The sequence below is a fragment of the Anser anser genome (genome assembly GCF_964211835.1).
Source record: "Anser anser genome assembly, chromosome: 12".
Classification (NCBI taxonomy): domain Eukaryota; kingdom Metazoa; phylum Chordata; class Aves; order Anseriformes; family Anatidae; genus Anser; species Anser anser.
In genome coordinates, this window is record NC_139733.1 from 11666150 (window position 1) to 11681794 (window position 15645).

The 15645-nt window shown below is 49.6% G+C and overlaps 1 protein-coding gene across 2 annotated transcripts in view; it reads left to right on the forward strand.

Moving 5' to 3' along the window:
* The window catches only part of NCKIPSD (NCK interacting protein with SH3 domain), a 48637-nt gene that overhangs the window by 26196 nt on the left and 6796 nt on the right, over window positions 1–15645 (forward strand). For both annotated transcript variants that reach the window (XM_083795344.1, XM_083795345.1), the window contains exons 5-9: window positions 66–694; window positions 7260–7430; window positions 8870–8956; window positions 9737–9875; window positions 14993–15073. In XM_083795344.1, coding sequence (XP_083651470.1) covers window positions 66–694; window positions 7260–7430; window positions 8870–8956; window positions 9737–9875; window positions 14993–15073 — 1107 coding nt within the window. The remainder of the gene's footprint in view (window positions 1–65; window positions 695–7259; window positions 7431–8869; window positions 8957–9736; window positions 9876–14992; window positions 15074–15645) is intronic.

Genomic DNA, 15645 nt, shown 5'->3' on the forward strand with positions numbered 1-15645 from the left:
ATTTGTTTTTTCCTTTTTTCCCTTTGATGCTGTTGCTAAGGCATTTTTAATTGTTCCCTTTTCAGATGCTGTTGAAATTATCCCCGGGTCAGCTTCTAGTGCCTCCTCCATGAGCACGACATCCCTGGATACCTTGTACACCGCTTCCTCCGCCTCGGAGACCGCTCTGCCGACAGCCACCTCCAGCCCTGCCAACACGCCTCCCCCCGTGCCCAGCCGCAGCGTGCACACCACCATCACGCGCAATTTGGACGCCGGCTCCGTCACCCACTCCCGCTACGGGACTTCCTCAAAGGACGGGGCCAGCAAATCTCCCCAGAGCAAGCGGGCTGCCCCAGCACCGCCGTCTGAAGGGGGGGTCCGGAGGTCCCACACCGTGGATGGGGAGAAGGCCCCGCAGGGGAAGAAAGCCGCCCCAGCAGCCCCAGCAAGCCTGGATGCTTTCAGCTCCCTCTGCCTCGAGGATAAGAAGGCGGCTGCGGTGGAGCCGGTGCCACCAGAGCCCAGTGGGCTGGTGGCATCCGTTCCCAAGACGATAGGTGCCGAACTGATCGAGCTGGTCCGCAGGAACACCCACCTCAGCTACGAGCTGTCCCGCGTGGCCATCGGCGTGGTGATCGGCCACATCCAGACCTCCGTGCCGGTAACCAGCGGCATCATGGAGCAGATTCTCATCTCCGTGGTGGAGAGTAAGGTAACGCACGTGGGGTGCTGCTGGCTGGCTGCTCTGAAAGGCCACGGCACCAGTGTTAAGAGCTCAGGAGAAATTCTGTCCTGGTGTTCGGGCTGGGAAGTGCAGGGAGATGCCAAAGAAAAGGGGAAAGCACGAGCTGGGTGTAAATAACGAGCTGGGGAGACCAAGGGTTTAAACCAGGCGTGAGTACTGGCCTCAGGGAAGTGGAAGACGGGAGTTTGTTCCCCAAACAAGCTGCAGATATCCAGCTTAAATCTGAGTTTGGAGCTGGGAGGCGGTGGTGGAGGGGTGGGTGCTTCGGAGGAGGTTTCAGCGGGGGAAGAGGTGGTGATGTGGGCGGCAGTGAATTGAACCACATGAGGGCATCGCTGGGAGATGACAGCCTTCCGGGTCCCAAGGGTGGTGCTGGTGACCGAGCAGCGATGGGATGGATGCAGCAGGACTTGAGGTGACAAGTGGGGTTTATTCGGGAGCATTTTTTTTGATCAGATGGGAAGGGGAAATCATGAAAGCCTGTGCTTAGCAGTCATGATTGTCGTTAATCGGTGAAAGCTTGCAGAGGGACCCTAAAGAACTCAAGAAATTAAAAGGGAAAAATAAATAAAATTGCAAGAGACTCGCTATCAAAGAATGGGGAAGAATCCAGTGAGGCTATGTTGAATGTTTAGCATTAATTCACTGTACCTGTGCAGAAGCAAGAAGGAGAATAACTATTCCAGCTTGTGGCTGTGGCAAAAAGATGGATTGGGATTGAAAAAAAAAAACAAGCTTGCTTGTTTTCCTTCTCTTTTTACTCTGATGCAAGTTGTTGACCACTGATTGTGAAAGCTTATGGAGAGCCATTGTGGCAGCATAAAATCGGAGAGAAATTAACAGTGACTTTTAAAAGAGGTATTTTCTGCTACAGATGCAACAAATAGAAGCTGTGGAAAATGGAGCCTTAGTAATAAGTGCTTTTTAATAAAAGCCTTGTAATAAAATAAGGCATTGTATAAACTTTTTCTTCTACTGTGCTGTACATACTCTGCATAGATTCAGCATGCCTGTGCATAGTATAAATCCGTGTGGTTCTTGTCTCTCTTGACTGTGGAGTTCCCAAAGTTTCTGTTTGTCTGGCTTGGTCTTTCATCAAAGTGATAAAAACTAGTTTTCCACAGATGTGTACTTCTCTATTATTACATTAAAACATTCCTCGGCCCTATTTTTTTTTTTTTCAGAACAACTGCCAAGGAGTAGTTTTTCATCCACTGGAGGAAGAGAATTATCTTGACCTTGTTCTAAACCTTATACCAAATGATCACATTGTTCTTCCTTCCTCTGTTACAGACAGAGAAGGGGGAAATAAGAGTGCTTCTTGCAGCAGTCGTTGAAATAGCAAAGCACATCTGGGCAGCCCTCTGCTTTAGTTGGAGGGATAATAAGTTTTAGCTCCCACTTGTTAAATACAGCCCCAAGGAGTGCGTTTCCTATCAACATCTAAGATTGGAGTTCCATTGCTGATGGCAAAATTATAATGAACTGCTCAGAGGCATTTGAATATGAAAACTACTGGCATTCAAATTTCAGATCAAATCATGATCTAGTTAAACGTCTCATGGAATAGTGTCCCGTAAGCAATCAACAGTCCTCAGTTTGTGGCTATAACCCGACGGTTAATTGCTTCCTGCTTCAATAACAATGCAGGGTAATGTGTGGGCTAGATTCAGCAAAAAAAAAAAATTAGCTGTTTCACACAAATGCTTTGGCTCTGACTCTGTTACTAGGATCGTGGACAAGACTTGAATATTATTTTTATCTTTATTGTATCCTGAGAACAGGTGTTGAACGTAACGCCACAGAAGTCAGGTTGCAGAAGGTGATGGTGTGCCAGGTTTCTGCAGCTGGGATTTGAGAACCTGTTTCATGGCCATCGCTGCAACCGGTTTGAAAGGCACGGGAAGAAATTCTGACGGTGGCGCGGGGGCGAGGATGGATCTACCTGCAGCTGATAGATAGGTCACGTACAACATCTGTGAGGCTTAAAAATGCCTGGTACAGTCTGCCTGTCTCTGCTTAAGAGACTTCATTACGTATCTTGAGCGGCGCTGCTCTCAGAGGGAGAGGCAGGGCTGGCTTGCCCAGCGCTCGGATGTAAGTGTCGTGGTTAGGGCGTGTGTTTTTCCTGAGCATCCCACAGAGATGTATCTCCGCTGATGGACAGCAGCCTGGTGCCAGGGGAGGTTGTTCCGTCTAGAGTAAAAGACCAGCTCTAACTGCAAGGTGGCTGTACTGCTGCGGCTCCACCAGCGCAGTTTAATGGTACAAATTACTGCTGTAGACTTTGTGTTGCTCAGTATACCAAATCGTTCCACCATCTCAGGGACTTCTGTGTAGATTTGTTGCTGAGTCGTCTGTTCTAGGTCAAGGGCATTTTCTTCTTTAATTTATAACTTCTGAAATCCCTCTGCACCCCAATCCATGCAAATACATGGTCAACATTTTTGCATGTTTTCCTCAAGGTTTTTCTTCTACCCCCTAAAACAAAGTGAGATTTTATCCTTGATTAAAACTTTGCTGTGGTTATAGTAGGTATACCTGTTTCAATCTGTTATATCACAGCCTTTAATTAGTTGTATCCTTTCTGCTCTTATTCCAGTCTTAATTTGAAGTCAAATCACTGGTTTACTAAATCAATTTCAGAATCCATTACCTCGTTCTTATTCCCAGTGCTCTCTGAAGGTTGAATTGCGGTGGCATTTCCCTTTTATTTACCTTGCTCCTCAACTGCGGAGTCTGTACAACCCAGAAGTGGGTTTTGTGGAGGGAGATAAGACCCCTCTGCTGGGGCAGCCTTGCACCCCAGCCTCTGGAAAGGTGCTGCAGAGGTAGGCTGGGAGAACAGCTCAGGCAAGGAGGGCCCGCAGGGGCTCATCTCTTTCAAGAGAGACTTCAGAAATATCGCACTGCTTTGGGAAGCCTGACCCATGGGAGCAGAAGTGCCCAATTGGCTTCCCCATTTAGGAATTGACCTGGCCTTGGCAATGTCCCCTCCTTGTGAGCAGGGTGGTGACTGGGCAAAGCAAGCGAAGGGAGATGACAGCTTCCTTTTCGTTTTCTTTTCAAATGCATCGCTGCAAGAACCGTGTAAGCGATAAAGTGGAGCTGGCTTTCGTGGGATCTCTTTGAAATTTGGCTGTAGCTGAAGGCAGTATAGATGCTGCCTGATTTCCAAGCATCTAGAGAATCGCTGGAATTAGTATGTGTTGGTGATGTGTGATTGCATTCAGCTCTGCAGAATTATCTCTTGTCTGAGAGGAGGGGAGAGCACCGCAGCTGTCTTGTCTAGGGAGGTCGATTTCAGGATTTGTTAAGCTGAGTGTGAGGCAAGAAAAATCGCCTAATAAGATAGCTACACCTTGAGTGAGCGTGCTTAGAAATCACTTACCTGCTTTTTATTGAATTAGCAGTGCCACTTGTTACTCAACCTTCTCTGGTTGCCTTCGATTGAAGCTCGGAAGCTACCGACAAAGCCCTGTCGGTCAGCTGGGGCGTGGAGATCTGCCCGGCCTGCTGGGTGAGGTCAAACGGTTCTTGGCCATGCTGGAGACGGAGGAGCAAGGTAGGGGGTCGGGGTGGGACGTGAGAGGGCTTCCCTTGAAGGGCTGGGCTGTGACTTGTCACCACCACATGTGCTCATGATCCGCCTGCTGTCCCCGACGAGCCCCGTCAGACCTCGAGGCTGGCGTGGCCGCGCTTCTCCAGCTCTGCCCCGAGCCCTCGCCGCCTCTCGCCTTCAGTTCCCCTTCGTTCTTTGGCTCGGCTCTGCTTAAAGAAGAAATTGCTTTTACCGAGACACAAATGCTTCTCTGGGGTTTGGCTTTTCTCCGAGGGAGTCTTTGTCCCTTTGCTTTCCTGGGATAATGGGGAAGTCAGCGGGGTGAGTGCTTTCAAGGCTGACTCATCTGGCTGTGCTGTTAGCGTATCTAAGCAGGGCTCCTCCTTAGCGAGATATTGTAAGAAACGTGAATGTGGAGGGGGGAGGAATGCATTAGTGCTTAGGCAAGTCCTTTGCTCGCTAATTGCTAGAGGAGCAGCCTTCACAGGGCCGTGCCAGCCTTCACGCAGCCGTCTGCGCTCAGCACTGGATGGGCCGCAGTCACCCGGAGAGAGACCAGTACATCTGCAGAGCAAGTGTTTGCTGGGCTGCAGATGGCACACCTGAAAAGCAAAGGCTGAGAAGACCTTACCCAAACACAGCCAGCGTGGTGGGAGCCAGCCCAGCTCCCCTCTGTCTCTGTGACACCTGCGTGTGGCAGCTGTGCCTCCCTGCAGCGCCGCATCCCCGCGGGGGCCAGGTTTGCTGCCCCAGCGAAGGCAGTTCCCAAAATGATCCCCCTCAAGCAGTTGTCTCAAATCTATATAAAAAGCTGCTGTACGACTTCATCGACTGTACGACTGCTCCTCTCCTCCGAGTCCTTTAGGAGCTCGATGTTCGGTGGAGGTGTAAGGGCTGCAGGTGAGGGGTCGGAGGAAGCAGATGTGTGATAAGAGGTTGAATCAAGCGATGATTAAAACAGGTAATTGTTAAAGTGCTCACCCCGAGGCACCCCGGCAGTGGAGCGAGGTATGGGAGCGGGGAGCCCTCTCTGGCAGCTGGGGCAGGTGAGGCCAGGAGGCGACACTGTGGTGCCGCAGGTCCTCCTGCAGAGAGGGAGGTGGCAGGGCCAAGCGAGCCCTCAGCAAACCTGCTCTGCACTCAAACACCGCGCAGCACCGACTTCTTGTCTGTGCTCGCGTACGGAAAGCAGTCGGTCCTCTCTCAGAGCTGGCTGCCCAGTTAGCTGCTTGGCCATCCGCAGCTCCCCGGTAGTTTGAGAGAGAGTCTGATGTTAGAATTAAACTTGCGCGTGTGCTCCTTCATTATCTGCTGGCAACGATTATGTAATGAACAGCCGGAACAAAAATATTTTCTTATTATGTAATTGAAACATTGAATCAAAGCCTTAATTAGTTCACACCCCAAATACCACGAAGCAAATTGCTAACAATCCCGTCTCTAATAAAGCAGATTAAATGTTACAGTTAATAAACTTGGAGCCGTTCTCCCAAGAAGGCTGCAGGGCTGACGATGCACAGGAGGGGTGCGTGCTCCTTCGCTTGGCAGGCGCGTGCCGCCCTTACTTTGGGTGTGTGGCTGTTTGTTGTCCCTGGTGGAGGACACGGGCTCGTTTTTCTGTGCAAAGTCACTCTGCTGGTATTGTGAGCTCAGCTTAAGGCTCGCTGCCACCAGCTGCGCGGCCGACCTGCTGAAAGGAGCTGTGCCAGGGCAGGATTAAATCTTCTCTGGGTGTTCGGGAGGTGAAGATGCTGCGCGGCAGCGGGGTGCCCTGGCTGATAGCAGGGCAGGCCTCTTCACACTGAATGCTCGTGACTTGTCACCACATGCTGCAAGACAGCTTCATCCCGAAATTGCTAAGGCTTTGGTCTCGGTGAGTTGGTTAGCCCTGTTGTCTGGATTTCTCAGCTCATTTCTCTTCTACCTTGCTGATCTCCTGCTGTTTGTTGTCACTGCTGCCAAGCCCTTGTGTATATAATTTAGGTTCTTCTGCAAATTAGTCCTTACCTCTCCTAATGCTGCCTAAGCTCATCATCTGTAATCAGCCCCATTCCGTGTGCAGGTTCCTGATCTTGCTCTGCTTTCAGGAAACCAGGTAGTTCTTATGATACCCTCACATCATTCAACATCTTGTTTGTTTTGCGGGGAGTAACCCTGGGGTTCAGCGAGGTTGGGGTGCCTGATGCTCGTGGTGCACACCGGGCTGCTTTTGTGAACGCTGCAGCAATGTTTTGCTGCCCCGTGGGAAGGGGGAATGAGGGTTTGGCTGGTGCTGGGTGTAGTACTCTGGCCAAGCGTTTTGAATCTTCCTTTAAATATTCAGAAATGTGCAGAGGGCTGTAGTCATCTGAGCTGGCTTGTTGCCGTAAGTTTGTCTTATAGTACGTGGGCATTCCCCTTAGTGCAGCGTTCACCCCCTGCACGGGGAGATGGCTGCTGCTGTTCTGTGAGCATGCTGCCCTGCTGCTGAGGGAAGTGGGAAGTTGGTGATGTGCGAGTCTGCTATGTTACCGTTCTGTCACCCAGAAAAGAGCTGGGAACGTTGGCTTGACTGGCTCGGCCATAGGCTGTTACAGGCAGTAAGGAAAAAAAGGGTGTGAGTTGCTTGAGTGAGGCTTCTTGGATATTTCAGCATCCTTGGAAGCCAGCGAAAGCTCCAGCAGGGTGATGACAGCTTGGATTTAAAGACTTTGTGACCATGCACCAGTCCTGGCACCTATTTTTGAGGGCAGGAGTCCAATTTGATTCATTGGCTGCACTGGCTGTGAAAGGAAAGGGCGGGGAGTAGAGACCCCAAAAAGTAGGAAAGCTGAAATAATGGCCAGGTCTTAAATTTACTGTCTTTTTGCTGCCAGTTCTTGACTGAATGAGGCCAACTGCCAGTCCTGAGACGAAGATTGCATGAAACAATCACCCGAACAACAGCTACCTGTCAGGATCCCAGTGACCACTGACTGTGTCCTCTTGCAGGATCTGAGCTCAGGGCTGCCCTCGGGACAGATCTGCCACGATGAGCAGCGGCTGGAGGTGATATTCGCAGACCTGGCCAGGCACAAGGACGATGCTCAGCAGCGCAGCTGGGCACTCTACGAGGACGAGAATGTCATCTGCTGCTACCTGGAGGAGCTGCTTCGCATCCTGGTGAGCAAATTTCTCTCTTTGCAGGCATAGCACAGCAGACAGATGCTGGTGAAGTTCCTCTTTTTTTTTTTTTCTGGTCTCCTTTGTCCTTGTGTTGCCACCAGATTTGCTGTTTCAGGGAGTATAGGCTTCTTGTGCATCTCTTACAGTTGGTGTGAAGCCTTGCCCCTTCTGTGCAGGGTCCTCAGTGCTCTTGAACTGCCTTTCACTCCACCTTATAAAGCGCTTATGAAGGGAATTATAGAACTGTTACTCATGGCGGTTGTGGTATATACCTCTCACAGGAGAATACTAACCTCCCCTTCAAAAACAAACAAACAAAAAAACTCCCAGAGCAAATATTGCACAGGTAGGTCCATTTAGAACACCTTCTGTGGCTGGTGTGGCTGACCAGTGTGTGCAAGTTGACATCAGGGTCTGTGCCATATCCTGAGCGCTCCCTTCTGTGGTCTGCTCGTACCCTCCCTGCTGTAAGTCTTTAGTGGAAGCGTGATATAGAGCTGCACCAAATTGTAGCTTCCAAAGCTCTGCTGGTCTTTGTAACCAGTGTCTTAACTGGCTCTAAATACATGGAATTTCTCAAGTATACAGTGTGTCCAGGCAGACCAAGTTATTTTCTCCCTGCCTTTATTCCAACAAGTACTTGGAGGGTGATGCCCAGGAAATGCAAAGATGTGAAAGTTCTTCAGTTCTCATGAAAGAGAGCTTCAAAGCTGGTTTTGCGAGCAAGTATAAAACACTTATAAATTTATAAAACGTTTGTGTGTATGGGAGAGGTGCATCCCCGCAGTGCACAGCAGGGGGAAATGCTGTTCTGGTGCTGTCTCTAGGCCGTATAAGCCCGCCTGTGTACGGGGAGCACAACGGTATGGGAGCTGTCACCTGGTGCAGTGACATGGCCTGTGTTACAAACAGGCGCCAGCACTGACTTTGCTGTGGCACCTGTTTTGTATTCCTCTCTGGTTCTGACATAAGCAGAACAAATTTTTATTTTTTTGTGTAGTAAATGCCGTTGTCTTTTTAGCTCAAAACATGAGCTACCGTCTCACTGCGGGGCCTGCTTCTTTGTGTAACAATTTCCTCCAAATTCAGCGTGGGGGGAGGTACAGTGCTTCTCAGTACGGGACCGGCACTGGAGCTGCCATACAGAACTGCAGGAGGCGCTCATCAAGGTACTGCTCAGGTCAAGGGGTTTTTAGATGTTTTCAGCCCAAGACGTGCTGTACTGCAGAGATGTTTCTTAAGAATTTGCTTTGATGCAGAATCTCCAGGGTGGTGGGTTTGGAGCTGTTTGTGCTCTAGCTTTGGTTGCTTTGTAAGGTGGTTGAGCTGGGGCTACTGAAATCCAAGAGCAGCTATAGCCTCCCTGGAGCTCTCTGCGGCGGCCGCCTTGCTGCTTTGATGTGTCACTGGGCTGACCAGTTCATTCCTGCTTCCAGACAGATGCAGACCCAGAAGTTTGCAAGAAAATGTGCAAGAAGAATGAGTTTGAATCCGTCCTGTCCCTTGTGGCATATTATCAGATGGTAAGGTGGCAGCGTGCCTTGAATATCTCTTCTTTTTGAGGCTTCCTTGAAGATGCAAAAGAGCAGGGTTGCTCTGATGAATGTATGAAACACGTTCCCCCTGGACAGGGCAGTTCTGTGAACTTGTTGGAGTTGTAGCACGTCTCTTCCCCGTGCTGGCAAATCTCGTGTTATGCATGCACGCTGCATGGAAGAGCAGAGGACGCTACAGACGCCGAAGCGGAAGCTAGCCCTGTGAAGGGGAAAGCTTGCTGCTTTTATTAGCTCCGTTGAGGGACAGAATCACCATCTCTAATGTCTAGAGAATGGATATCCGAGGATGCCTTGGGTAAGCTGACAGGCTGTGACTGCTCCTCATTTAATTGATGCACTCCTGTGCATTAGTAAATGGCTTTGCTTAGGAAAGTAGGTTGTGAGCAGAAGCCTTGGGAGTGAGGAAGAAAATCAGTATTCACAGGAAGAATGGAAGTTTTGCCTTCAATGGCTACGCAGCGTTGCTTTGCTCCCCTCTTTCCTGGACCTTGCTGCCATAGGATGCTGCGGGGCTTGGAGGCTTTTCCCCATCCTGTCTGAGTCCCCAGCTGCAGCACATCAAGCCTTGCTGCGTTTAGCTGTCATCTGGCACATCTGTATCTGAACCCAGAGCTCAGCATTAGGTTCACTGTTACCCTGGGAGGATCTGTAGCCTTCCCAGCAGCGGGAACTTTAGCCAGTTATGTGTCTCACCTTTGGGTAACCCTCATCTGTGACATGATTTGATCTAGTAAATTGTTTTTGCAGGAACACAGGGTGCCACTGCGGCTGCTGCTGTTGAAATGCTTTGGAGCCATGTGCAACTTGGATGCTGCAGTTATCTCAACGCTTGTCAACTCTGTGCTGCCCATGGAGCTGGCCCGGGACATGCAGACTCACACACAAGGTGAGCCAGAGCTGCTGTGCTCAGGTCTCCAGGGACATCTTTCCCTTAGATAGATGGATTACAGCAGCGCTGGTAGCCCGTCACTGCCTGACTGCTCTACATGCTCAGTGCTCTGGGGATAAGGGTGTCTGTTTTTACAGTTTTTTAGGTTATTACAGATGTAAGTGGAGAATGCATGGGAGAGGATGTTTCAGTCCAATGGTGCAAGGCCCTCCAGCTCCTGAACGTGCCACTAGTGATCTGTATCACTGCTTGTACAGGTCTTAAAGCATGTTTTGAGCTGTTCCAGTTTGATTCATGATGCTGACCAGAGACACCTGCGGACCTGGAGGTTGTGTTGCCAGATTTTGCTGTTGTTGTCCCCCAGAGCTCCTACTTAGCTCGGTATCCTTTGTCTCCCAGGAAGAACCAAAGAGCAAGGTGAACATGCAGTAATACTGCCATGACATTACATTCCAGCCCCTTGCGCATTCCTGGCCTGGGGCAGTCACAACTTTGCTTCTCATTTTGAGGTCAGTCTATAGGCCACCAGTGTTGCCAGTGGCATATACTACATTTTCCCTTAAGTGGATATTGAAAATGTGTTTTGTTCTAATTGCGGCCTGCAATTAAAGTAGCTGTTGAGTGACTGTGTGGATCAAATCAGAAGAACCTGCATATTGAGGTCTTGCTGCCTGCGCACTGGTTGCAGCCTGCACCCTGTTGGTTTGCTGTGAGCGTCCTGGGGCCGATGGAGAAGTGCAATTTGGAGATGAGCCTGTAGGGTGACGGTTCTGCTCAGAACAGGACCATCACACCCATTTCATGTGAGCCAGGGAAATGTCCAAGATGACTGCCTTGGACATGCATAATAGTTGTCCCTGTCCGCAGCGTGCTGCTACGGCCTGTGCCAAACAGCCTGTGTGGTGGACAGGGTTCATGGGGTTAATCCGGTGTCTGGGCAGGGGTGTGGGGGGTGAAAGCCAAGCCACAAGGCTTTGTGATCACCTTTGCTTAGATGCTTTGGAGTGCAGATATTTCTCTTGTAGGGACTGACTGAAAAATCCTGTTTGAGCTGAGGGCTGCACAAAGCGCGCTGGGTTAGTGTGGAGGGGGACTGAGATCATTACGGCTGTGTTGGCTAAGCTTTCTCCTTGTGTTACCGCAGCATATCAATTATATGCAGTGAACCTGTCACGCTGTTGGTGTTTTTTCTGAGTATGTGCATGAGAAGCCTCTTCCCTAGGCGGAGGTATTTCTGCCTGAGAAGCAAATAATACTCGGTTACAGAGCTATGACTGTGCTTCTCTGACAATGCTACTGATTTTGTGCTGCCAAAAATAAACTTTATTATGTACCTGTCACTAACTTGTAAAGATTGTCTCCAGGTGAACCTCTCCTGTGCCATGCAAGCAGCATTCAGTCTTCTGCTCTGTTCCTTTAGTCTTCTGCTCTGTTCAGCTGATCCTGAGCTGTCTCAGAGCCCCTTGTTACGTCCTGCCTGGTCACAGCGTTGCTGTCCAGGGCATTTTCCCAGGGGTTGCATCATCCCAAGTAGCACAGCTACCTCTGCCTGTTGCTTGTGCTGGAGCATCAAGCTCTGACATGGGTGACTTCTGTACACCTTTGCTGATCTACCTGTGGTGGGCTGAGTCAGGCCCGTCTCCTAGCGAGTGTGAGACTCTGCTTTGGGGACCTAAAAGCATTGCAGCGGAAGTGAACGGAAAGTGGCTCTGCTACGTCCCCTGGACTTCTAACCTGCCGCTGTGTGGTGTCCCTTCTTTCCTTAACTTTGTCTCAAGTGAGATGCTATTTGCCCTCCTCACTGTAATATGTAGGCAATACTGTTAAACAGTTAAAAGCTGCTCTTCTTTGGTTACAGGAGCCCCTCAAAGTGATGTCCTGATGCTCTGCTGCCTTCCTCGTGCTAATGCTTGCAAGCATCTCATCTGTTCAGCATCCAATCCTCCTGGCCTTCTCGGCAGGGCTGCGGCGAAGTAACCATCCTTGACCCAGACGTATCTGTCCTTCAGAGGTGACTTAGGGCATTAGTAGTTCCCTGCTGCCATTCTGGTGCTTACTGCTTCGTGTCCTGCTGCCAAATGGCAAGCAGTACCTCGTGTGAAAACACGACCTTGAATGCTGGAATGACTTGAGCGTATTTTGGTACTAGGAACTGGGGAATAGCAGCTGATCCGTGACATCCCGTGCAATAGCTAATCCCTTCTGCGGATGGCAGGGGCTGGAGCAATCAGTGCCAGCACTGAGCCACCGGGGACTGTCGAACTGGCTGCAGCAGCTCTGTGGGATCCCTCCTGGCTTGTTACTGAAGAGCAGCCGAGGCTGAAGCTCTGCGCGTGGATGCTGGGTGCCTTTGATGAGAAGGAGCTTTACCCTGGGGTCGAGGCAGGCGTGTTGGCTGCTGGCCAGTTCTTCTGCCAGATGCTTGGGTCTTATTGCTTCTGGACAGCCACTTCCCTCTGATGCGCCTGGCCTGCACATCTATCAGTGTTAGAAGAGCTTATAATAAGACACAGTGAGGCAGAATTAGCCAGAACAATTCCATAGAAAACAGACGGGGATAATCCACTCAGTAATTGTGACTTTCTCCCCTGTTGCAGCTCAGTGTACATGCAAGTCAGCTGTCAGGCTCCTTTTATTTGAGTTGTAGACAGCTGTGTCTGCTCCCAGCGCCTGAATTCGTGCTGCTGTGTTTAGAGGTGGAAAGCAAGGTCTTTGAAGGCCTCTGAGAAATTCCTGTCACACATAACAGCAGCTTTCTTGCCAGCACCTCAGCAGGCTCGGGAAGTGCAGGCCGGTGAGCGCACAGCCGCATCTCTGCCACCCTTCGTGGCCACTTGAGTGACATTCATCGGTCTGATGTCAACAGCGTCCCTCTGCTTCAGGAGAGTTGTGTTAATGCTATTTACGTGCTTGCAGCCACGCATGCTGCTCTGGAAGGAAAAAAGGCTGTGCTTCGGCTGGCAATTACTCTGTTCTTCAGCATCTTAAAGGGCGCAGCCTTGGATGAGACTTGTGACAGCAGGAACACTCCAAAAACTTGTAGAGTCTGTGGTGAGCAAGTGTACCAGGTTAATCCAGATTTTCTCCGAGTTCAGCTTTCAGACTGTTTTCATCATCCTTTCATTCAGCATTCTTAGGCAAATCCAACAAGATTTGCCACCTAGTAGTGAGTCTGCTGTCAGCCAAGATGAATGGACAATAGTTCACGGCAGATGGGCCAAGGACATGTGAAACCACCCTCCCCATCCATATCTAATTAATCTCCTTCCCTATTTTCTACAACTGTATGTTTATCACTGGCTTCTAGTTCTCAGATCGTTATTTTATCGCTCCTGATGCGATGAGAGAAAATGCTTTGATTGTGAAAGCCTTATTAAGAACACAGGAACAGCAGGTCCCTATATCTACTGCAGCATCCCGCCTCAGGTACCGGCTCCAGATGCCTTGGAGGAAGGAGTGAAGAGACCACGTAGTGAACAATTAGGAAAAAAGCACTCCCAAGTGTGGGAACATGCCCACGGTAGCTGGTTGGTTACACCTAGGAGCAACTTTTACCTGTCAGCTCCAACTGGGCAGGTTCCTGCTACTTCTGTCAAATTCTTTTCCTACTACAGTGAGCTTTGGCATCACTGACACCTTGTAGCTGGGAGGTCCTTATGTAAGTATGAAATATAGTTAAGTTATTGAATGTCCTCCCTCTCCATTTAGCAAGAGTAAACAGCAGTTCCCAGCTTTCTTTGCTGCCACGTGGTCCAGACTGCTCTCGTACTAACTCTTAATCTTTTTAATGCATAAAGCCCCAAACAATACGTTCTTACTAAAGTATTTACTGTTTGAAACCTCAAGCATCTTGTGGAGTTTTGACGAAGTCTGCACATTCCTTATTTACAGAGACTCTGCTTATTGAGATGACTTCTCAGGATTAGTAGGCAGACAGGATTTAATTTTTTCCCTCTTGCTAACAGTAAGTCTGTGAGCTGCCAAGTGCTGCAAGTCCAGTGGTCAATTCCAGGAGCACCTAGTAGCAGTGAAGGCATCAGCCTGTGCAGTCAAAGTCAAACTGCAGGACACAGGTGCTTAGAGCTGGATCGATCTGCGCACAGAGCAGTGATATGTCTTAATGGGTCAGTGGGGGAACTGGAACCAGTATGTCTTGCAGGGAAGGATCAGACATCAAAGGGACTGTTTTTTTCTGGTCCGATAAGAAGTACTGTTTTGGTCTTCTAATAACAAAACACATGGTTTTCTTGTAACAGGTGCCTGTAGGCTATTTGGGCAGATGTAGCTGAACTTTATTTAGCCAGTACATGTGGTAACCTGCTTCATAAAAATAATACAACTTTTTCTATCATCCTCAGAATCGCTAAAACGGATAGAGGCTGCCTTTTGTTATACTACATATCGTATTCTGTGACTTTTTTTTTCCCCCTGCAAATATCTACTGAGGTGTATCAGTTAATTAAAATTCCGGGAAGGCACCGGCTGTGGTTCTGTGGGATATTTACATATAGCTGCTGCCAGCAAAAAATTGTGTTGGACTAGCAGGCTGCAGGACGTGTTAGCGCTGGAGATGGCGTGTGGCCTGGGAAGCGGGCAGATGCACAGCCGGAGTCGTGAGCGGGGATCTGGGCTCCCCAGAGACCTCTCGTACCTCCGGGCAGAGCTGAGGTAGCACAAGTGGAGCAGTGCAGAGACGGTAACGAGCAGCACAGCGGTCCGGGGGTGGTGCTGGTTGGAACAGGCGGTATTTCAAGGTGGCCAGATGGATGCTTTTTTGGGTTCAGTAATTGCATAACTATGGTATGCGTCCTGGGACTGTGCAGGGGAGGTTTTTAATTATTCAGATCGAGTTTGCCCAGATCCTCTTAAGTGGAAGGAAAAAAAAATTGAGAATTTTGTTGTATTTTTAAATTGATTTAGAAATGCATGGCACAGAAGGCATGTGCTTAAACAAGGGGAAAACACCCTTATAGTTCAATAAATACAGGAACAAAGAGCAGTCTAATCAGTGTTAAATGTCTGTACGGAATGTGTGACTTTGCCTCTGCAGCTAGGGAATAGCGTGTTGCACCCTCAGAAGAATTAATGGCAGGACCTCTGGGTTTGTCTTGCAGATCATCAGAAGATGTGCTACTCTGCCCTGGTGCTGGCAATGATATTCTCCATGGGGGAGCCCCTTCCCTATCATCACTACGGTAAGAGTGGCACGTGCTCGCGGCTGGGTAGGATGGCAGAGCTGATGCTGGGACATTTAGGGCACGTCAGCAGGCACAGGAGAAGAGAGGGAGCTTTTCTGGTGGCCAAATCAGGGACAGCTAGGGGAGGGCTCAGCATCAGCAAGGCAAGAATGGGGTCTGCTCTTCACCACTAGAGCCTGCCTGCTGGAAACACTGAGCTGAGGTGACAGATTTTCAGAACGAGCAGCATGAGTCTGGGTTGGAGCAGTGGAGGGCTGATGCCATGCTGCAGAAGATGCAGTTTGGCCCATCACTTATGGCTAAGTGGCATACTTATCCAAATATTTTTTTTTACTGCTGTCCTTCAGGATAACACGCGCCTCATTTGTCTGAGACATTCCGTCTGCTGATGAGGCTGAGTCCAGATTGTTCCACGAACGCCCACTAAATCCATCAGCTGCATAATGTGGCCTCTCCCTGCTCTCCTTGTAACAGTGTGGTGCAGCCCTTTGAGTTTCAAGCTCTTAGTGAGAGCAGAGATGATTGAGAGTATTGCAATCAATAGGGAAGTGCAAATGTTCCAGATCTGT